This window comes from Corythoichthys intestinalis, chromosome 3 (assembly GCF_030265065.1).
Source record: "Corythoichthys intestinalis isolate RoL2023-P3 chromosome 3, ASM3026506v1, whole genome shotgun sequence".
NCBI lineage: Eukaryota > Metazoa > Chordata > Actinopteri > Syngnathiformes > Syngnathidae > Corythoichthys > Corythoichthys intestinalis.
In genome coordinates, this window is record NC_080397.1 from 60,127,729 (window position 1) to 60,152,030 (window position 24,302).

General features: G+C 39.3%; 1 protein-coding gene across 5 annotated transcripts; it reads left to right on the forward strand.

Annotated features, from left to right (window-relative positions):
• Positions 1 to 462: 462 nt before the first annotated feature.
• ewsr1b (EWS RNA-binding protein 1b) lies at positions 463 to 20,951 on the forward strand. 5 transcript variants are annotated; one of them, XM_057831216.1, is made up of 15 exons: positions 463 to 1,434; positions 1,896 to 1,932; positions 2,071 to 2,122; positions 5,531 to 5,690; positions 7,498 to 7,705; positions 7,770 to 8,023; positions 8,096 to 8,219; positions 13,831 to 13,868; positions 14,408 to 14,437; positions 16,973 to 17,088; positions 17,161 to 17,290; positions 17,369 to 17,458; positions 20,015 to 20,141; positions 20,219 to 20,566; positions 20,641 to 20,951. In XM_057831216.1, the coding sequence occupies exons 1-15, from the start codon at positions 1,320 to 1,322 to the stop codon at positions 20,675 to 20,677; spliced, it is 1,866 nt and encodes a 621-aa protein (XP_057687199.1). In that variant the 5' UTR covers positions 463 to 1,319; the 3' UTR covers positions 20,678 to 20,951. The 5 variants fall into 5 exon arrangements, with proteins under 5 accessions (XP_057687199.1, XP_057687197.1, XP_057687198.1 ...); XM_057831214.1 differs by having other exon boundaries at positions 472 to 1,434; positions 5,528 to 5,690; XM_057831215.1 differs by having other exon boundaries at positions 476 to 1,434; positions 5,528 to 5,690; positions 13,834 to 13,868.
• Positions 20,952 to 24,302: the final 3,351 nt, after the last annotated feature.

Genomic DNA, 24,302 nt, shown 5'->3' on the forward strand with positions numbered 1-24,302 from the left:
CAACCCCATACCATCACATTACCTTCACCATGGTTGACAGATGACATCAGGCACTCTTCCAGCATCTTTGCAGTTGTTCTGCATCTCACAAATGTTCTCTTCTCTTTGATCCAAAGTCCAAACACCTCAAACTATGATTCGTCTGTCCATAACACTTTTTTCCAATCTTCTCCTGTCCAATGTCTGTGTTCTTTTGCCCATATTAATCGTTTCCTTTTATTAGCCTGTCTCAGATATAGCTTTTTTTTTTTTTTTTTTGCTAAGCTCTCTTCACTGTCGACATTGACCCTGGCGTTTTATGGGTACCTTTTAATGAAGCCGCTAGATGAGGACCTGCGAGGCATCTATTTCCCAAACTAGAGACTCTTATGTACTTGTCTTCTTGCTCGGTTGTGCAGCGGGGCCTCCCGCTTCTCTTTCTACTCTGGTTAGATCTTAATTGTGCTGCTCTCTGAAGTGAGTGGTACACAGCGTTATAGAAAATCTTCAATTTCTTGGCCATTTCTCTTATAGAATGGCCTTCATTTCTAAGAACAGATTGTCGGGTTTCTGGCCATTTTGAGATTTTAATCAAACCCACAAAGGTGATGCTCCAGAAACCCAACTAGCTCAAAGGAAGATCAGTTTTATAGCTTCTTTAACCACCTAAGCTGTTTTGAGCTGTGCCAACATAATTGTACAAGGTTTTCTAATCATCTGTTATCCTTCAAAGGCAACTAGCAAGCACAATGTACCATTAGAACACTAGAGTGATGTTTGCTGTAAATGGGACTCTTACAAAACTACGTAGATGTTGCATTAAAACTGGACGTTTCCAGCTAGAATAGTCATTTACCACATTAAGAATGTATAGAGTTTTTTCCTGATTAGTTTAATGTTATTTTCATTGAAAAAAACTGCTTTTTTTTTCAAAAAGGAGGGACCCCAAACTTTTGAACGGTAGTATACGGGGGTGCTGTAACACTTGCTTGAAAGTATGACTTAACCACCAAATCTGATAAAAGTTTGACAGATGTCGAAATAATTGGGTTCGATATTAAACCCTTTGAAAAAGCTGGAAAAAAATATTTTTGCCACCGTAGCCCCTCTCCATCCAGATAAAAGACACGAGGCACAGAGGCACCAGAAATTTGAACGATGATATTGATTACGTATTGTATTTTTGTACATTTTGTAAATACAAAAATAAATATATCAATGAAGCTCACGAGCGCTGTTATCGTCACATACACAAAAGTGTTTCGAAAGACACTTATGTAGTACAGTAGTTATGTTGATTGTATTAGTAGGTCAACGGAGGTATCGCGTTATTTCAAAGCATGAGTCTGCTGTCTCGCGATATTTCCTGGTTGTTGCGCATTCAAAGGCGTCTCTCCGACAAGCAACTTTGTCCAGTCGTCTCTTACAGGGCACACAAAATGGCGTCAGCTCCTGGTAAGTGTAGCGTTTGGATATTTTGCCCTATTATAAGTCGGAAATATTGAATGATATTTTATTACTCGAGTGTTTTAAGCATTTATAGAGCGAATACGGTCACTGAGTTTGCGTTTTTAGCTGTTATTTAGTCAATTTTCCATCGGCGCGAATTGGCGCCTGGCACAAGGCCCAACGTAATTCATCGACGTACGCCGCCTTCCCGTCCCTTTTTCGTTTTTACGAGCTTTTTTTTATAAAGCCTTCGATCATTTTTTGGTACCAGAATCGACTTGAACGTATTGTTAGTTATTTAGTAGTATCCCATTGTTAGTTGTTTGCCACTCGTTTTTGCAGGCGAGTTCGGCTCGCAGTGAATGGCCTCAAACGGCGGGCTGGTTGAACGCGATGTTAGCTTAGCAACTTAGCTTCTTCAGCTTCAAAGCTTAACGAAATACTTTAACGTTGATTTCTTTCAACAGATTACAGCTCCTACAGCCAATCCGGTTCCCAGCCGGGGTGAGTGTTCAGTTATTAAGTTGTATTTATTACACCAAGTCGGGTTTCGCTAAAGCATCTAGTTTCATTGTTAGGCAACCACATGGCCTTGAGTACGCCATTGTCTAATTCTCGTATTTTGACTACTCCACTTTGCAGGTATGCTTCTTATGCCGCTCCGGCGTCACAAGCTTATGGACAATCTGCCCAGGTAAACTAATGCTACTACTAATGCCCATTAATTTGTGGAATAACGGCTAGAGGTGGCTAACTCACTCGTTGCCAATGACTGCGATGGAAGTCAAATCCATGTTAAGTGGGAAATGCCACCCAGGTCTCTGTCTATTGTTAAAAATAGCAGTCCATTATCTTATGTTCAAGTGATTGATTAATCATGATGAAAATATACTGAAATTAGTTACTGGCAAGCTGAGCAAAACATCACTGGAAAACAATGGCAGCGCTTTAAAATGTCCGTACTTTCCCAACTTCTCAAATTTGCTATCAAAAGATATCCGACAACATCGGGGCTCCAACTAACAATTTTTATAATTGATTTATTATTGGATTAAATGGACAAATGTCCCTTTTTTCAATTATCATCACAATGTACCTTGAAGTTGTTTTAAGCATGTTCTAAGTAACAATGAAGACAAAATGGACGACTACTTCCTTCCAAAAAATTATTACAGCTTCTTGACTTAACTGTAGTCTACAACTGTACTGTTTAAGTACAAAAAAAAAACTTGTTAAAGGTTCTGATGATAAAAAAAATCAATCTTGAGTACACAAGACAGAAGTCCAGTTCAAATAAAAAAAAGTGCTGCAGATTGACTTTTTTTTTTTTCTTGTTGGCAAAGCGCAGATTTAAATTGTCAATGACTTTTCCTATAAACAAAGAAATCCAACAAGGAGGAAGCAGACTGAAATCATAGATTTCATAACCGGTTGACATGAAACGGGGCCGATTCGTAGGGGGCATATTTTCAAAAACTTCAAATGCAAATATTTTCAAAACCAAAGCTGCTACCGACCTAAAACCAAAACAGGCACCTACCTTGGCCATATGTCTCCATGAGCTTCAATTTTTTTCAACAGCTAGTAAATCACTCAATTTTCACATCAGAAACTTAATACTTGAGGAAAACATGCAGAATCAATTATAAATCATTTATAAATTATTAATAAATTCTATATGCAATCACAACTTATTATAGTATAGCCCTTTATTGTCATTATACAGTTGTTGTAGTGAATGAGGCTAGCGGCCGCCTGTCGTAAACAGAACTTTTCTGGTGAAAAATCTTGTGAAAAAATGCTTAAATCCCCGAATTCTTCATAGATGTGGACGTAAAACCGTCTTGGTTCTTGGTTAAAAGCAAAAAACGTGCAGTTAGCTTTTATTTTACGCAAATATGTCGAAGAACATTGCTACTCTGTTAGCGAATTAGGCTAGTGGCCGCGTGATGTAAACAGAGCTTTTCTGTGGAAAAGTCTTGTGAATAAATGCCTAAATCCCCAAATTATTCATAGATATGGACGTAAAACCGTCTTGATTCTTGGTTAAAAGCAAAAAATGTGCAGTTAGCGTTTATTTTACATAAATATGGCGAACTATGATGCCAATGCAGTAGCGGCTGACTTCTGCTATTTTTTTTTTTCACAATGTTTAAAAATGCATGCATGGTACGAAAAATATAAGAATTACCTCGAACAAATCACTCCTGAGAGAATCAATTTTGTATGCAGTACAGCTTTCTTACTTCTTAAAAAATCCAAGCTAAAATCCGGCTTGGACATGAGCGTGTGTTCGAAATACTATTACTAAATGAAGCTCAGCCCCCTATGGTGAGGCGTGATGCAAAGAATGACGAAGTGTCAGGTCAATAATTTTGAAGTCTGACTGTAATTAATCGGTTTTCTTTATCAAACAGTTGTTCAGAAATAGAATCCAAATTCAAAGCACACTCTTATATGACAACTTAGTTTTAATGGCAGTTTGTGTTGAAAGACTGAAGGCCAATTGTCGTTAAAGCAGACCCGATATACGACCTCACGCCATAGCCTGACGTGCACCTCCAAAAAATCCCGACTACGCATGACGTGAACGTCGAAGGACTGATTGGCCTGCTCAAAACTTTGTTTCCCGTGTTCTGCCAAAATGTCCTACATCGGCGAAACATCTACGCGAGGCGAATTTGACACCCAAAGTACTACCATGCGCTTTCAACAGTTTTTATTTAGATTCATACAGGAAGAACGTACTAAACGTACTTAATAAAATACTGAGTTTTATCAAATAAGGACGGTTTTCAGGGTTGTTCCAATCATGTTTTTTTGCTCCCGATCGTTTTAGTTTGTGTATCTGCTGATCCCGATATTTCCCGATCCGATTGCTTTTTTTTTTTTTTTTTTCCCCTCACGATTCAATTCCAATCATTCCCGATAATTTTTCCCAATCATATACATTTTGGCAATGCATTAAGAAAAAATGAATAAAACTCGGATGAATATATGCATTCAATATACAATACAGAAGTACTGTATTTGTTTATTGTGACAATAAATCCTCAAGATGGCATTTACTTTATTAATTCTTTCTGTGAGAGGGATCCACGGATAGAAAGACTTGTAATTCTTAAAGGATAAATGTGACTTTGTATATTGTGACTAAATATTGCCATCTAGTGTATTTGTTGAGCTTTCAGTAAGTAATACTGCAGCCATTTAACTTCTGCCCAAATGCATGATGGGAATTGCAGCCATGACTGTGCGTAGGGCTACCAATTGATATATCTTCTCTGCGTTGGGAAAGAACAGAGGGTGTTAAGAAAATGATCAACTATTTTCTTCCCCACAATCCCACATTCCCCAATTAATTGCTGAGATATTGTAAGGCTTTAGCCACATTAAAAAATGGTTCCAAAGGATGTCAAAATTCTCTCTACTCATCATACGCTGCCTTCTAGCGCTATCTATAGGTAAACCGGCGTCTTTACAGATTGAACGGCACAATGCGTGAGTGGGCCTGCGTTAATTACCTAACGTGATTAATTTTGAAAAAATAATTATCGCCGTTAACGCAATAAATTTGATAGCCCTACTTTAAGCCAAAACAACTCTGGATGAGTGTAAGACATTTTGTCTGTAACGTTAAATACAATTAGAAAACGATTTAAATAAAAAATGGCATGTCCGATATTTTTTTGCCGATTCCGATACTTTGAAAATGACGTGATCGGACCCAATCGATGACATCTTTAGTTTAAATACGCTATGTGACTAATGTGGTCAAAAGATAAACTGCTTTAAAGCTACTACTATGGTTTAATGCAGTGCCTGTGGCATATTTTGTCACAGTGTATTGTGTCCAATGGATCTATCGTTTGGTCAAGTTGGTGTTATACTATATCCAACATAACTGGTGCTTGTCAACTAATACTAGTTGCTTTATTATTATATCGCCAACCATGCCTGTAAAAGAACAAGCATGAACTGCATCGTCGCCCCAAACTTTTTCAAAGGCCCCGGCATGAAGAAAAACCCAGTCGGTTATCTAAAAGGAAATTGCAAAGATTTTTCCTTTTGATAAAATTTTGTTTTTCTATTTCCACAGCAGAGCTATGGTCAGCAAAGTTATGGATCATATGCTCAGCCCGGTGCCGCTGCTACCGCTGCTGCTGATAACACCTACGCCCAGGCTACACCAGCTGCTGGAAGTTACTCTCAGCAACAGCCCCCACAGCAATATAGCTCCTCCTATGGCCAGCCAGCACAAGGTATGTGATCAGAACAGATGGGGAGCAATTAGTTCTGCGGTGATTTAGGGCTGCAGCTATCGATTATTTTAGTAGTCGATTAATCAGTGAACTAGTTAGTTTGAATAATCGGATAAGGAACATAAAAAATTAAAATACCTGAACTGAGCCTCAAGCTGTATTAAAAAAAATAAGGATCAATATACAACAAAAGAAAAATTGGCGAGCTTACAATTGGCTAGCAAAAGTCCGCTAGCTTAAATGCTATAAAATGCTTTTTTAAAAAAAATATTTTATTTAAAAAATTTTTTTTTAAACAATGCTCTTAACATATGGTTCAGACTAGGGCTGCAGCTATCGATTATTTTAGTAGTCGAATAATCAATGAATTAGTTAGGTCGAATAATCGAGTAATCGGATAAGGAACACAAAAAAATCAAAATACCTGAGCTGAGTCTCAAACGGTACAAAAATAAATAAATAAGGATCAATGTACAACAAAAGAAAAAATGGCTAACTTACATAGCAAAAGTCCGCTAGCTTAAATGCTATAAAACACTAATTTTTTTTTTTTTTTTTTTTTTTTTACAATCCTCTGAACAAACGGTTCAAACACATATTCGCACAAACATTGGCGAAATATACCTTTAAACTAAATTACGAATTTATTAAAAAAACATTAGCTCAAACAAAAAAACCTAGCTTATGTTGGTCTTAACAGGGAGCAACTGTATTCGGCCATGTGAAAGAGGCAGACTAGAGGGCAGTGTATGCACCCAAATCAATAAAACTAAATGCAAACACTTTCGAAACAAACCATTAAAACACCACTTCATATAAACGAATACTCGAAGCAGCAAAATTTAATTCGAATCTTTTTTTCTAATCGAATACTCGAGTTAATCGATTAATCGTTGCAGCACTAGTTGAGACACATATCCCCACAAAAACTGGCTAAATGTACTTTTAAACAAAATTACGAATGCATTAAAAAATTAGCTTAAATAAAACCCCAGCTTATGTTGGTCTTAACAGGAAGCAGCTGTATTCGGCCATGTGAATAAGGCAGGCTAGAGGGCAGTGTATCCACCCAAATCAATAAAACTAAATGCAAACACTTTCAAAACAAAACATTACAACGCCACTTCATATAAACGAATACTCGAAGTAGCAAAATTTAATTTGAATTTTTTTTCTAATCGAATACTCGAGTTAATCAATTAATCGTTGCAGCACTACAATGGTTAACCGATTAACTCGAGTAATCCGATTAGAACAAAGCTTCGAAGCAAATTTTGATGCTTCCGAGTATTCGTTAAATAAGTCACATTGTAATGGTTTTTGAAAGTTGAATTTAGTATTTTCCATTTGGGGGTGGAGGTGCGCACTGCCCTCTATTGGATACAGTGAATATGCCATAACTCATCCAACATGGCCGGATTCAGCTGCTCCCTGTTAAGACCAACATAACATTGAACTAATATTTTTTATACATCCATAATTTAGTTAATAGCAGTTTTTTTGTGGCAATATGTGTTTGAATTATTTGTTTAAAAAAAACGCTAGCATATTATAGCTTTTAAGCTAGCAGACCTGGGGTGAGGATAACTGTGTTTTATAGTCCGGTGCATCTTATCTATGAACAAATGCTGTTTTCGGGTTAAATTTGGTGGGTGGCAGTTTATAATCTGGTGCGCCTAATAGTCCCAAAATTACGGTAATCGATGACCTAAATGATCAATAGTTGCAATAGCTGTCTGTAGAGAATTTTGTTTGCCAATGTTAAATTGTATGTAATTTTTCTGTTACCTGTTTGTGTGCTCCTCAGCTGGCTATCCCGCTGCCCAAACGGCCGCTCACGGTTACACTCAGTCATCCCAGGCTTATGGCGCACAGGCTTACGACGGTGCACCCGCTGCCGCCGCGGCTGCTGCCGCTCCGGCTGCATCCCAGTCTTATGGGTCTCAACCAGGGTATACTGCTCAGTCCGCTTATCCTGCTTATGGTGGACAGCCAGCTCCTGCTGCACCGCAGAGGTATACGCATTTGAAATACATATCTGGATATCACCAACTAAGCAAAGTTTTTGTCTCCAATTAGTTACAGTGCTAACGGCCAGCCTACTGGCTACAACCAAAGCGGCTACTCCCAACAGGCGGGGTATGGCCAGCAGCAGTCTGGTTATCAGGCCCAGCAGAGCAGCTATAGCCAACCACAGGGTGGGTACCAACAAGCCCAGCAGTCGCAGCCACCCCCTGCTTACCCTCCCCAGGCTGCCGGTTCCTACGGGCAGCCGCCAAGCGGCCAGTATGGCCAGCAAGGTGGACCGCCCAGCTATCAGTCCAACCATTACAGTAGGCTTTTCTCTTATTTTGCTACTTCATTACAAGCTACGCACATTCTGATGACATTGTTATTATTTTTAGATAATTACAGACAGGATGGTTCTGGCTACTCGGAACCGTCAAGGTTTTCAGAGGGCAGGGGCCGTGACGGTTTTGACAGAGGAGGAATGATGCATCGTGGCCGTGGCATGGGTCGTGGCATGGGGTAAGTGCCTTTCTTAAGCATATGTCCGGCTTTTTAATTTTCACTCTACAGGTGCTGTGGCTGCTTAGGGCAGGGCTGAGGCAAATTAAGAAAAATGCAGAAGATGACAAGTTTTTTCTAAGTTGATTTGGCTTCACTAAATTATTTTTCAGCCCTGCCTCTAATTTGCCACGGGGTAAGTGAAAATATTCTAATTTGATAAATCAATGGATTTATTGGGGCCTGTGCATAATATAGGAAAGGAAGCTTTATTTCTAAGGTCTTATCAGTATAAATAATTGAAGCGCAAGGGGTTTTCGTAAGTAAGATTTTGGTTGCGAACTATCCAAATAAAAGGATTGGAAGGATCTGATCAAATTCCTAGATTTTTGATATTTCGTGGATTTCAACACAAAATATTCACAATATCGTACTTGTGTAAGAACACGGTGAGGGGCCTTCATCTTTTGTTTTCAGAATATTCTGATAGTATCGGTATTTGATTTTTAGATCTGTTGTGGCTCTTACAGCATAATCAAGTTGAGGCAAGTTGGTTCTGTAGAGATGACTACTTTGATGCACCCAAAAAATGAACAGACTTCTCATTTAAATGACTAGTTTGATGCACCCAAAAAAATAAACAAGATTCTCATTTAAAAACATTCACGCCAAAATAGTTTTCCCCTTAATCATGAACAACTTCATTTGGTGTTTGTTTTTTTCCAGCAAACTTCAGTTCACTTTTCCATTTCCGATGGCCCAGGTTTTGCCAACAGGCTCACTTGCAGTATTTTCTCGGTCAAGAAAATTAAAATGGCATTCACGTTCAACAATATCAGTTTTGAGCTATCCTAACATCCGCCTCTGAAACGCTCCTTTCAAATCAAATACATCTTGTGTTGTCACTAGAGGACTCAACCAAGGATGCATTGGAAATTCATGTGCTCAGCTCTGTACATCCGACCAGTGAGAAACAGTGTTCAAATGCCGTTTTTCAGACCGCCATTCATGTCGGGCAGCATTGAACATTCACATCAACATTGAAGCAGCATTATCCCCAAATTTTATTCAATCGCTAGATTAAATAAACTAAAAAATGTCCAATTTAAAAAAAACTGTAGATTGCATAGCCAATTGACTTCGAGCATGCATATATGCTTCTCCATCATATTTTTTGACATCGGTCCAAACTGACTTTCACTTTGTAAAAGTCAACACATGGCATTATCTAATTCAACTAATCTTTATTTTATGAGGTATGACGAGTAAAAACAGTTTTTCAAGGGAATCCAGATGAGAAACTACGCACAAATTTACAAAATTCTTTTCAGTGGGCCGCATAACAGTGACATGAAATGGTGACTGATTTGAAGAACAATCAAGTGGTTTGTTCCAAAGCTATTCAAATATAGCAATGTTGTGCCAGAACAGATAAAGTGGCTACATTTTTGTTTCTTTTGCTGCTCGAGCAGTGGCAATATCACACTTCGGCCTTCGGGAATATTTCCAACTCTTTAATAATCCACTAGGAAACGGCCTAAAATCAATACCAGGCCTTTTTTGGGGATTGAGTTTCTTTCAGCACACATCTTTAAGGCACTATAAAATTTGTGCTGATTTTTGTTGCATTGGAGACACTGTATTGCCAAGTTTGGAAAGGCAAATCTACAACGGTTAAGTAGGTCCTGGCACAAAAGAAAAAATTATACTGAAAGAGTGAAACTACACAGGAAACATACCTGGTTTTAATATTTTTTTCTCCCCTCTGCTGTACATATTTGACTAACAGTTTGTATCTATGGGCGTCACTGAAAAATGTCTCCCAGACTATAGTTATAAAAACAGATGTGATGCAAATTTTACTGACCTTGAAAGTGCCTTTCATTTTTGTCGCTCATCGTTTTTGGAAATTGTTTTTGTAAATCCATTTATTATATCAATGAAGTAATGCGTTTTTTTTTTTTTTTTAATGACAAATATACCAATGCACCGAATGAGTGATGGGATTCTTGAGAGAAACGATTAATGGTCACAAGTGAGTTTTTCATTTTGCCAAATGCAACTTGGTTTTGGCTCTGTCGATGCAATGCATTGACCCATTATGCGCTTTGCGCCGGTTTGTATGCAAAACATTTTTGGAAAATCTGGTCGGGCCATTGCGTATGGAACTCATGCGTGTAATTGTTTTACAGCAAAAAGTTAAATTTTCATCCCTGGTTCCAAAACATCACAGAAGCAAACTGAAGTAGGGGGGATTATACAAACTGACAAACATGATTAAAAACAATTAAAAGTCCAAGTTATAACCACATGACTGATTTGCTTCTAGCTGTTTTTGAGCTCTGTTTTGAAGGTATCGATAGTGGGGCATTCTCTTTTGCGGTCGGTTTTGCGGTCCAGTGTTAAGATGTTACATCCTCTGATTGACGGGACAGACTATCAGGGACGGTAGGGACAAAACACTACCAACTTGGGTTGCTCAAACTGTTCACCCTACACTCGCACAACCCTGACTGAAATGCATGTCAACATGCCACCACCTCTGCCCCCTTCAAAGAGGGATATTAGAAGTTTCTTTCGGAGCAGCAGCCACTGTAGAAAGACGTCTATGTTGTGGAGGTTGGGAACACGACACTAGTTTTTCCTAAAAGTCCAACCTGCATCACAGTTGGCATAACATTAAACTTTGTGAACTTGCTAACCTGCAAAACTAGAGTAGGAAGCTTCTTAAGGAGAAGTGTCCTCTGTGTTTTCTACTGTTAAACTGTGAGAATTGTAGTGAATTCTGCTGGAAACTAAAGAACCAGACAAACTTGAGCAAGAAGCTGCTTAGAGAGAGGTCCCATTCTGTATTTCACAGAGAAGTAATGACAGTACAAAAAAAAAACCACATACTGCCACTTCTTGTAAACGGCCTGGTTTAGAAGTAAAGGCTAGAGCATGTTGTGACTTTATACTTTTGAAACCAAATACCTATTAGTGTATTTATTCATTAAATAAAGTGTATTTTCTACATTAGTTATAAATTATTTACATAGCTCAACACACTGATGCACTTTAGAGATGAAAAGAAAGGGACACTAAGAAAGCAATGTATGTAGTCCAGCGCTTCTCAATTATTTTGTTACGCCCCCCCTCAGGAAGATTCAAATGTTTGCCCCCTCCCCCCAACGATAACATTATTACAAGTGCACCTCTGCATAACATTGCTCTTGTTACATAAAAAAGTAATATAGATCAACTTACAATAAAGTATAACTGTTAACATTTTTGTTGTAACAGAAGACTTAAAAGTGCATCAATTTGCCTGAATTAAAGTCACTTCGAAACTTCATAACCAAATTTTTTTGACCATTTGATACTAAAAAATTTAAATTCACATTGTACACTTGATTGTTGCTGATCAATGTGCCAAACAATTTAACCAAAAGAACAAAAATGGCACAAAAACAAGTGTCATTGGACAGAGGTTTTTATTTTGTCTGCAGGCGGTATCGGCTCCTCTGCTATGGTGTGGGGTTATTTTGCACTGAGCAGCTTGGTATGCCACCTTATATGATGCTAACAGTGCTCGCAGGTTTACTGATGCAACTCACAAAGCGGGACTTTTTGTTAGCAATATTCGGCATGTTTTCGCGGAAAAAAAATCAAGCTGCTTATCAATGTGATTGGGGTCTGTCTTTAGGTCACGTGTTTATTGATTTGGCTTCATGCTGTCTGCTGCAAACATTTTTAGACGGTAAACATATTGGTCTTTCCTCATTTCCAACTGTGTTAAAAATGAAGCCAAACGCTATATACGCTTTGTCATATTTCCTCATCTTAGCTCTTCTTAGTTGCTCCTGCTGTTTGCTGTGCGCTCTTGTTTGGTTAAAAATGATGCACTCTAAAAATGGGAGCGCCACTGCCACCCACTGAGTGGATGTGCAATTACACTTTATTCTTTTACGGCAAAAGAATGTTCCCAAGGTCATATGCGAGGTCACTCACTGTTAGTGAAAGACTGATGATGACTAACATGTAGTTCCATGAATAGGTTAAAGTATTGCCCATCCCAAAGAAAACACACAAAAACACAACCACTGTAAATTTCCTATAAATGAAGCAAGGTGGAATTCCATTTTGAAAAATGACTTTCTCCCATGAAGATAAGTTTGAACGTTTTACTTTTTACATGGGAAACATCTTATTTTTGAGAAACCTGACTCTAGTTCACCCAATCTTTTTGGTCTTATTAATGTCCCATCCCCAGCAAAAAGTGCACATGCAGGTTATGCTGTTATAGCGTCCCTACCAATGTTGAGACCAAATCTACGCCCTTGCATAGGGCACCTCAGTGTCCTCTGACCACTGGCCTGTTGAGCCTGCCGGTGGAAGATTTTAGCTTCCGAAATTGATAGCAGAGGGGCCAGTCCATGCCGTAGTTCATATATTTCGCAAGCAAATTTAAAACTATCTAAACCCAGGGGATTGCAAGGCTCCAGTATACAATAGGGACGGTATGAAATTGGTTTTAGCCCAATTTTCATTGCTGTTTTACATAATAAACATGTTAACCAGTTTGACCAAATTTACAATACTTACCCGCACTGGACATATGTGAAGTGGGCTATTGCTGTTCCAAAACATTCTTTTTTGGGGGGGAAAGCCAAAGTGTTGATAAAAGGGTCACGAAGTTAAAGGTACTTTTTTGTCACGAGTACGTGATTATTCGTGGGGTTAACTCAAAAAGGTCAAGGGCTTCCATGTTAAAAAAATGTTAGTCATAAAATGTTATTTAAATACAACAGTGCTGTAGGTTGGCAGCGCTGCAGAAATCATAAGTATAATGTAGACTTCATATTTCAGGTATAAAAATGTTAGAATTGCACAGGGGTTATAGAGGGAGGTGGGCTGGTCACAATGTCATTTTGAAATGTTTTTAAATGTGTTTTTGGAATTCAATTGTTTGATCACAATGAGCCCTTTTTTAACATGCTTTGTCACATTTATACCGTACAGGTAACAGAGCCCTTTAAAAGCATCTTTTCTCTAGAAAGTATCTGTACTCAGTACAGAGGCGCCAACTTAAGGCCCACAGGAGGGATCTTAAACAGATTTGGTGGGGGCTGCCTTTTTTCCACCCAACAACTGAGGATGGTGGTGTTTCTGAGCATGATGGGTGTTTTTATTTTGTATTTTTAACAAGTGTTCTTTAAAAGAATCTATGGTTTTCTGTTAAAGATGTAGTTTTGATGTTTTTGCTATGTAACATTATTTACATTTATTGTAATCACTGCTTAATGTGACTTTTCAGATACTTTTTCATGTTTTTTTTTTTTTTTTAATCTGGATCGTCTGTATCTTAACTAGATATTCACTTCATTTAAACGCAGTGGTGCATTTCTTAAAAATCTCAAATCATTTTGTTTAGTTTTAACACCCATTATTTTCAAACGTTTGTACACAACTGTGATCACCAAGTTACTATTAACACTCATTTATTCTGTATAACAATATTCGGGGGAATGACTTGCTGTTAGCCTCGAAAGAATGTTTGTGACTCCCCAAATCAAGCCACTTTGCTCGAGCCATGGATGTGGCTGTAAAAGGGAAATGGCCTTCATATCTTCATTTATTCCCTCCCCCATAGCAGCGCTGGAGACAGAGGTGGCTTCAGTAAGCCTGGTGGTAAGTCAACGAGAATTACACTGGTTAGTCCTTCACAAGCTTTAATAACTTTCTGAGTATGTTTTGAGTATTCCATTTTATTTTGTTGGTATGAAACATCAGTTTGTGAACGCTTTAATTGGGGGAAATTTGTCCAATACCGGAGACCATTTTTCACTGAGGTTCTTGGTGTAATTCAGCCATCGCTTATGGTATGACCATTTTTCAAAGGTTAATGTAAAAAGCCACTCACGACTGGGTTGACTAAAAAAAAAAAAAGTAACGTGTAGGAGTTTTGGGGAGTATTTATTGGTACGAGAGGCTTTTCAAACACAAAATTCTTGTTTATTGGGTCAGAGGTATTTTACGTTTCCATTTGCGTGTATACTATGATGGTTAACATGGCCCCAATGACGGTTAACTGGCCCCACATTATGTAATAAAGTCTGAAGTATGCTTTGTAGCATTCAGGTGTTGTATAGTTGATTTGTGTTGCCAATGCTGACTTATTTTCTCTCCCCCTTCCTGCTTTCTTTTGGGCCCCATTGACTGGATCATAGGACACATGGGCGGCGAGGAACGCGAGATGGGTTAGTAGAATTTGAGTGCTTTGAGCATGTCACGTTACGGACCCCGCTAAAGGGAGCCACGGATAGAAATACTTGTAGTTCTTAAAAGATGAATGTTAGTACGAGATATTATAATTTGATATTGAAACCCCTCTTGATTTTGTTTTTATACAATTTATAAAATAATTTTTACTACTAGGTTGCCATTGTTGACGTCACGGGGCCACGCTGCCAGAATTCCACCTGTCACTCTTTTTAAAAAAAAAAAAAAAAAAAAAAAACGCTGTCTTTAATTATGTAAGATAGTGATTTTAAATATGCCACAAGGTGTCAATGGCAAGTTTTACATTAATTAGGGATCAAGCCAATGAGAGCGTTTTTTTTTCCCCCTTGACTGACGCTGCAATTTCTTTAATCTACAGTGGGGGAGAGAGTGGACATAGGCGTTCAGACTCGTAGCTCGTACCGCCGTTTATTGGCCTAGGCTTCGGCAACTCTTTCACAACACACATAAGTATCATATAGTGATAATACTGTAATAAAGTGCTTCAATCTGTGTTACTGATGCCCTATTCCTCAAACGGTTAACACAACAATGCAAAGATAACTGGCATTCACAATTAAAATAGATGTGCAAAATACACATAAAACTTAGACTTTGGTCAAACTATAAACATTTTAACAACTCCTCTAGCTCAACAAATACTGGATGGTAATATTTAGTCACAGTATACAAACTATGATGCTGGGAGACATTTTCAGGAGTCTTGTGAGACAACACTCAAATGAAGGTGAATCACAATAGACCTAGTCTTTTTAAAAATAAAAAATAAAAAAAAAACGGAGCAACGGCGTCAGTTGACAGACAAAACGTACTGATTGGCTTGATGTCCTATTGATAAACTCTGCATTGACACCATGTGGTGTATTTAAATCACTACCTTTCATAGTGACTGAAGTACGGCAGCGTGGCCCTGTGACGTCAACAATGTCGAGCTAGTTTATTTTTTGATTTAAAATTAAAACAAAAACCTTAAGAGGGGTTTTAATATCAGATTATTACTGTACTAACATTTATCTTTTAAGAACTACATCTTTTTATCCATGGTTCCCTCTAAAGGTACATCGACAGAAATAAATTTAAAGTTTCTTGTGCACCCCAGAAGCTAGCTATCGAGATATCTATCTGATGCGCCCCAGAAGCTAACTAGCTAGCTAGCTATCTGGTGCGCCGCAGAAGTTGACTACCTGTGCTGGTGCGCGCCAGAGAAGCTGACGATCCAGCTAACTATCTGGAGTAGAACTGAAATGAACACTCGAGATACTCGTGTAACTTAAGTCTAAAAACTGATCTGAGTAATTTTATTCGCCTTGAGGAATCGTTTAATTTTGCCAGCTCTAAGCATCACATTTTGCACGTACTACTATTAATGTGGGACAACGCGCTGATGTCACGTGCGTATAGGACGAAGCAATAATACCTGACTGAAGCCGACAGCCGTTACAAACTGTTCCAACGTTGCTAAAAACTACGTACGCCCGCATGATGCTACTGTGGTAGCAGGTAGCGTCAGATGCCTCTCATAGATAACACATGTATATAGAACTAGATGCGAAATGACTGACTGGGTGGCTTTGGTAAACGGCCGCCATCTTGAAGCAGTAGACTTCTCAGCACTAATAAATACTCTCCAAACGTTACGGTCCCTTGCTCACGTAATGTTAGCCCTGTGGAGGGCTAGGTTTCTTTTAATTATGACTACTGTCGATGCGTGGCTAACGTGTCTCACATACAGGCTTTATTTGATCTGTAAAAACGTAGCGCTGTAGCGTGATGAGGGTGTAAAATAAAAACATAATAAAGCTAACTGTCAATTTTAGCTCAGTAGTCATTGCTGGATTAAACACCAAGTAGCACTGGTCCCCAATGTGCTCCAATACAGCAGGTATCTTACATTTATTTTGAACACTGCAAAAACTCAAAATCCTATCAGGACTTACAGTTTAGACGAACTTAAAACTTATCTAGAACTTAAAAATGGATTGACACAAATGGAAATTCAATTGAAACACGTGGGGAAAAACTAACTTTTAAGTGATGTGTGTTATCAAGTGTAATGACATTTTTAGGTAAGAAAAAAAGATTTTTTTTTAATCTAGAAGTTTTTTGAGTAATAGCAGTGAATGTTTTTTTTTCTAGTCACATCTGAGATGCAATTGTTGGCTGTTTTCCCACAATGTACATCGAAAATGAAGGCATTGATTGACTGAATGGTTGAATATTAGATTAAATGTCTTTTCTCATGTATATTTATAATGGCTCTTTACCTAAAAAAAATGTTTTATCAGATTACTCGATTAATCAATAGAATTTTCAGTCGAATACTCCATTACTAAAATATTTGATAACTGCAGCCCTTAGCTGGTGCGCGCCAGAGAAGCTGACTATCTAGCTGGTGCGCCCGCATTGCTTCCAATTGTCAATGTCCCTTTACGGGCTCTGTGTCATGTTGAACTTTTTGAAGCTTGAAAAAAAGAAATCCCCCCCTTCCATAGGACGACCTGAAGAGCAAGATGACACCGAGAACTGTGCTATCTACATCACCGGCTTGACCGAGAAGGCTAACATTGACGAAATGGCCGAATTCTTTAAAAGCGTCGGCTCAATTCGAGTAAGAAATATAATAATTGTCAAAGATTTTCGAAAATGTAAGATTGGAGGCTAACCGCTTTGTTGCCTCCAGTTCAATCGCAGGCTCGGACAGCTCGCCATAAACATCTACACTGACAAGGATTCAGGAAAGCCCAAAGGAGATGCCACCCTCTCCTATGAGGAGGCTGCCTTTGCAAAGGCTGCTGTGGAGCAGTTTGACGGTAGAAGCGATCATTTTCTTAAAAAATGGGTCATGTCGTGCGAAATGGAAATGCTTATTTTTAATGTCGAACCCGCAGGCAAGGAATTTCAAGGCCGGAGACTCAAGGTGTCCATGGCACGCCGTAAAACCCAGATGCCCATGCGCGATGGCATGATGGGCCGTGGAGGTAAACGTCTACAATCCCTAGCCAAAAGTATGGAATCGCCAGTCTTGGACGAGCACTTTCAGACATTTTATCATGTAGGATGAAAAGCTTGAAAAAATAATGAATTGGTTCAAAAGTGCAACTCTTTAACATTCAGAAACACTAAAAAATGTGGTGAGTAAATGTTACTTTTATAGAGCAAGTGCAGGGAAATATATATGGAATCCATTCTGAGTAAAAAAAAAAAAAATCATGAGAAACAAAGAAATAACAATCAAAACATCTCTATTATTTAGTAGCACCACTTTTGGATCTTGTGACTGCTTGCATTCTCTGAGGCAAGGACTTGATGAGTATTCATCAATTTGGTGCCAACTGTTTGATTGCAGTTGCCAGATCATCCTTGCAGGTCGGAGCCTTGTTGTAGACCATTTTTATCCATTTCCAACTCGGGTTTTCAATAGGGTTAAGATCTGGGCTATTTGCAGGCCATGGCATTGACTGGATGAGTCTTTCTCACAAGGAATGCTTTAACAGTTTTAGCTCTGTGGCATGATGCATTGTCATCTTGAAAAATGCCAAACATATTTTCAATTAAAGGGATAAGAAAGCTGTCTAAAATGTCAATGTAAACTTGTGCATTTATTGAAGATTTTACCACAGCCATCTCCCCAGTGCCTTTGCCTGACATGCAGCCCCATATCATCAAGGACTGAGGGGAATTTTGATGTTTTCTTCAGGCAGTCATCTTTGTAAATCTCACTGGAACAGCACCAAACAAAAGTTCCAGCATCATCACCTTGTCAAGAGTCAAGAATCTGCATCGGACAAGGTGATGATGCTGGAACTTTTGTTTGGTGTTATTCCAGTGAGATTTACAAAGACGACTGCCTGAAGAAAACATCAAAATTCCCTCTGCCCTTGATCATATGGGGCTGCATGTCAAGCAAAGGCACTGGGAAGATGGCTGAGGTTAAAATCTTCAATAAATGCACAAGTTTACATTGAAATTTTAGACAGCTTTCTTATCCCTTCAATTGAAAGTTTCATTTTCCAAGATGACAATGCATCATGCCACATAGTAAGGGTGTAACTGTTCATGTAGTTGTATTAAACAGTTTCGGTACGTGGTGCTCTGTTCGGAACGGAGGCGTACCGAACGAGTTTCTGATTTAATGTAACTTTTCGAGGCTGTGAGTCGATCGGGTTAGTTTCTTTGTGTAGATTATATTTACTCCGTCTTCTCTACTATAATGAGGACCAACACGGTAGGACAGTATAACCCAGAAACGTCAACGGCACGACAACGTGGCCGCCACGAGAACGCAGTGACACGCAGGCGTTAAAGTCAATCAGCCAATGCACACCAGTCGCAGTGCGGCCGCGTGTTAGACACGTCCCAGAAGCGGCTGAACACGACGCACGCGAAAAGAACGGCAGAGTTTATTATTTGACACGAGACGCGACCCTCCTGCGTCAATACTACTACTACCGGTAGCTAGGATCGGGCAGACCGGAAGTCACTCGTGTAAAAATACGATGGATCCGGTCGATTTTCAAACTAATATGCAATCGTGACCCACTTTTTGAGTCCCATCAGATCTGAGTGGTAGATCGGGGCACAGTTGACTTGACTTTGTTGATTTACGGCTGTCTTCTCTGGTATAATAACCAACACGGCCCTGTGTTCAATACAAAACCCTCCTACCACAACAAAAGTAGGAACTAATATTCACATAGGAACTAAAGTTATACAACATAAAATATACAATATAAATGGATAGTACATCACATTTGTAAAATATAAACTCATAATAAAATAAATAATAGCCCATTTAAATAAAATGAAATGAGCTAAAACACCTGTAATTAAATAATGGACAGATACTGCTTACACAATTTATTTCTGTGTGGCGCTTTAACTTGAGAAAATCCACCAATAAAGCTTTTGAAAACCGTTCATAAGAAAAAAATGATTCATTGAGGCATTTCATTTGTAAAATACATGTTAGAATCTGTCATTGGGATTGCTTTTCTCTTTAGCACAGGATTTTTTTTCTTTCTTTCAGAAAGAAAGCTGACCAATATGCGGGGTCTGAAAAACAAATTGTTGTTGAATTCTTCTTTAAATACTCGCTACTTTTTGAGCAGAATTCCAGCTTTGTATAGGCTAATGTTCCTATTGTTGACAGCACAAAGGTGTGTAATAAATATAAATGTGCTAGTTGTTTTGGATTGTTTTCTTACTGTACCGAAAATGAACCCGAACCGTGACCTCAAAATCGAGGTATGTATCGAACTGAGATTTTTGTACCGTTGCACCCCTAACACATAGCGAAAACTGTTAAAGCATTCCTAGGAGAAAGACTCATCCAGTCAATATCATGGCCTGCAAATAGCCCAGATCTCAACCCTATTGAAAACCTGCGGTGGAAATTGAACTAATTCATTTTTTCAAGCTTGTTCTACATGATAAAATGTCTGAGACTGGTGATTCCATACTTTTAGTAGGGGTTGTACTTCTGCAACACCTTGTTTTTATGGTACCTTTTTATAATTGTTCAAATCACACTTTAGGTATGATGGGCCGCGGAGGAGATCGTGGTGGGTTCATGCCCCGAGGTGGACCACGTGGCATGGGCCGTGGCGGACCCACAGGGCCCAACGCACAACAGAGGGCCGGGGACTGGGAATGTCCTAACCCGTATGTATCTGGTTGTCTTTCCATTTTTAATAATGCGGTGTAAAGAACTCTTGCTTCAATACATGCTTTACTTCTAGGGGTTGTGGCAACCAAAACTTTGCCTGGAGGATGGAGTGCAACCAGTGCAAAGCTCCCAAGCCAGAAGGCATGGGCGGCGGACCGCCATTCCCTCCCGGCGGTGAAAGAGGCCGAGGCGGAATGGGAATGCGAGGAGGCCGAGGCATGGACCGCGGCGGTCCCGGTGGTCCGGGAGGCTTCCGTGGAGGCTGGGGAGGAGATCGTGGCGGATTCAGGGGAGGCGATCGTGGATTCAGGGGTCGCGGCGGCATGGACAGGGGAGGTTTTCGCGGTTCCGGCCGTGGTGGGCCACCCATGGGTGGCAGAGGACGAGGAATGGGCCCGCCAGGTGGCAAGATGGACATGAGGTATATGAATAGCCCAGATACCCCAAAGTTTAGTGCCACATTTTGCTAAGTTGTGGTTTTTGTTCTCTTTTTAGGGACCATCGCCAGGAGCGCAGAGACCGACCATATTGAAGTTCTTCTTAAACCTTGTTTTTTTTTGTTTTTGTTTTTTAAGAGGAGCATTTTTAATTTGTTTCTATGTTCACTTAACTACCCTCAAACATCCTGTCCAGTTCTACTTACATTTTTACTTATTTGCCGATTACCGTACAACAGTGCATGTTATATTTTTTGTAATGCGGCGTAGTTGTGTCATTGTATCAACGCTGTTATTGTTGTAAAATTGCCTGCCCCCCTTTCCTTCAGAAAATTGTTGTGGGGAATAAACTTTTATTCATAATATAAAGGTTCGAGTGCCTTGATTTACACAAGGGTGGTGGTGGCAGAACATCAGTTCAGTCGATTTAATTTGACTAGGTCAAACTTAACTATAAGAACGAACAAAAGTAAATATCTGATTGAAATTTAATTTTGTTAGATTGGGCTTTGCAAAAACCTTTTTTGAATGGCGTTTGTGTGGCGCGCCGCACAGCTCAAACTGTTTGACAGACTTACCGTTCAAAATCACCGTCATTTTCACGCGACGTAGGAAAATTTGCAAAGAACCGCCCAAATCTTACAATGCGCTTGTAAACTTTTTTTTTTTTAAACGAAAAACATGACTTGTCCTACAATTTTTGACAAATTCTAGGTTGGTAGGGGCATAAAAGTTGCAGAATTTGCCAAAAATGTATGCTGGCATGAAAATCTCTCACCTTTCGGCGAAATTCGCCGTTTTAAGTCAAAAAGGGCGACCTACGTGAATTACGTAGTTCCGAGGAGAAATTGTTTTTGGGAGGGGGGGGGTTCGGGAGGTTTTATTTAATTATTATTATCATCATGTGATTAACTTAGTACGTAAACTGAGCACTTAAGAACACAGTCAGCAAATCCTTCTAGATGCTTCGCTGACGAGAACCAATCATCGGCCCAAGCTGCGTTCCATTATTCCAAACGCGTGCACTCCTTACTGTACATGGAGTGCTCGGAGAGCCTTTGGTTGCATTGCAAAGCTGCGAAAACAAAGAGCAGGCCTTATACACACCGGGGCAGACCAGAGCGCAGCATACACACTTGCCTGTATTTGCCAGCAGATTGAATTTGGTGAGTAATGGTTTCAATCGTTTTCACATTTTGCGATATAAAAAAGTTACAGCCATTCGGTGCAGCTTGCGTTGCACACTGCCAGAGCTAGCCTAATCTCCCATGAAAAAAATAGCTCCCGTTAAATTGGCGTCAAGCTTGTGTATTTAGCGGTAATATAAACGAAGAAACACTGTTGAGTCAAGCGGCATGCTCTCGGATGGAGGGGGCGCCTCACATCGCTCCCGTCGTCCGCCGGAGACGCGTTATTTTCGGCTTGGATTTGAGCTGACTGCCGGTGTCGGCACAACACCGGCCCGACGAGTGGTGGGAATGAGTCGTGCTTCTTAAAGCTTTTCAGAAATACAGGGATCCCTCGTTTTTCGCTGTTAATGGGGACCAGAACCCGCCGCAATAAGTGTAAACCGCGAAGTAGCGCCCCCATTTTTTTGTGCGTGTTCAATGCATTTATTCAGATTTTACATTGGAAAAAAGATACATATATATAAGATGTCTTTTCACTTTTTACACCAAAGTATCATTTATAAATGGTTTTCAAGCACTTCAAAATGTAAGAATTATGATAAGTTTTAAACATGTTACTGCCCCACCGAATTATTTTTAAACAAGAATAAAGTAGTAAGAAAATGCTTGGCTTTATTAAATGCTTCATAGTCTACTCAAACCCTCTCAGGCTTTGGTAAACGGTGATTGACACATGTGCAAAGTTTTTCTTTTTATATGTATTTTTTTGTTTGAAGCAACTTATTTGATTGAATAATAAAAGACACAAATGTCCTAGCCAAAATGTGGCCCAAACGCAAAACAACATTACTTCAATGGAAACATTTGTTTCAATCAAGAAAAATAGTTTTCAAATGCTTTTTTTTTTTGTCTCAAATTTGTTTTTGCAATCAAAAACATTTTTTTTAATTGAAGTGACTTTTTGGGGATTAAAAGTATATACTGTATTTTGATTGAAGCAACTTTGTTTTTGATAGAAGTAACTTTGTTTTTTGATTGAATAATAACACGAATCTACCTCCATTGTTATTGAGAGAGAAAGAAATTAAGAAAGCTTTAAAACTAAAAGCCACCAGGGAGTCTGTTTTATTTAAATATTTATATTTCATTACATAGACATGCGTCGTAGGGAAGGGAGATTGAGGGATAAAAAAAGGAGTTAGATGAGGCTGCTAAAGGCAGTGGATACCTCATCAGCTGGGTGAATAGCAGACCTGGTAAGAACAAGTTTGCAAGGATAGTCGGGTATTAAATACAATTATAAACACAATTACAATGTTTTTCTATTAGATTTTTATATAATTGCTTTATTAATCATTAGGTGCTAGAGTTGTTAAATATGGATAATAATGAAATGATAGTTTTAAGAAAACTGTGCTGTTGGTGGCTCAGTGACCATCTGATGTGGTTTGTTCTCAGATGAACAAGTTGAGGAAGGAAGTTTTGATGCAGAGGTTGAAGGAAGAAAAGAGGCAGACTGACTGAGTCACAGCCAGAAAGTGTTGATGACAGTTTTGATTTCTATTCACTGTTGCCCCCTCCCAATTAAAGTATGTCACAGTCGCAGCCAATTATTATCTAAAGCTGGTTAAAACTGAAGTTATGTTGTTTTAAGGGGTATTAAATACTTGTTCATGTGCCCCTTTTGATCTACGAGCACCCGCCCCTCCACCGGTCTCTGCATGGCCCAGCTGAAACACAGTGTGGGTCGACAGAGCTCAATATTTTGTTGGGGTGTACAGTGTACTGGAACATATTTCCTCCACACCCTTCTCACCTTCTTAACCCCTGACCCATTTTCATGCCTGTGTATGGCTCCCCCAAAAATTTGCCAAAAACTGCCCCATTTCTAATGGAACGCCACTGACAGCCATGTACGTCCGAATTTACTATTCATTTTCAATGGTAGGAAAACATGTTCTTGAGATTTGTGACCATTTACCAGTACAGCCTATTGACATTTTGTGACCTGATATCAACAGCATGGGGACATTTAGGGCACTCAAATTAACAGGATGTGACCTGGTATCAACAGGACGTGCCCCCAAATGTCCCTGAATTAACCGAAAGGGACCTAATAGCAACCAGACGTGTCCCCGAAATGTCCCTAAATCAACACAAAGTGGCCTGATATCAACAGGACGTCTCCCTGAAATGTCCCCAAATCAACAGGAAGTGACCTGTATCTACCACAGCAAAGCCCCATTGTAAGAAATTGCCATTTCTAGTTTGTAAACAATCTTGTATTGACGTAAAAATTTTAACTGCTTAGTTTAAATCATATTACTCTTGGCACATGAAATGCACACATTATGCATAAATATTACAAATGTTTGCGGGAGCCTAGTCCCAACCTCCTTTCATACAATTTCACATTACAGCTGACATTGGATGTCATTTTTGATGACTGATTTATCAACTTCTCAAGCTTTACTGACAGAGAAGCTGATTCATCCCGGCCCAGAAAATGATCTCACCCCTACACGGTCTTTCCTTCCCTTCCCCCTCCCTTCCCTCCTTTCTCGCTTGTTCTTGAACAGACACATCCCTC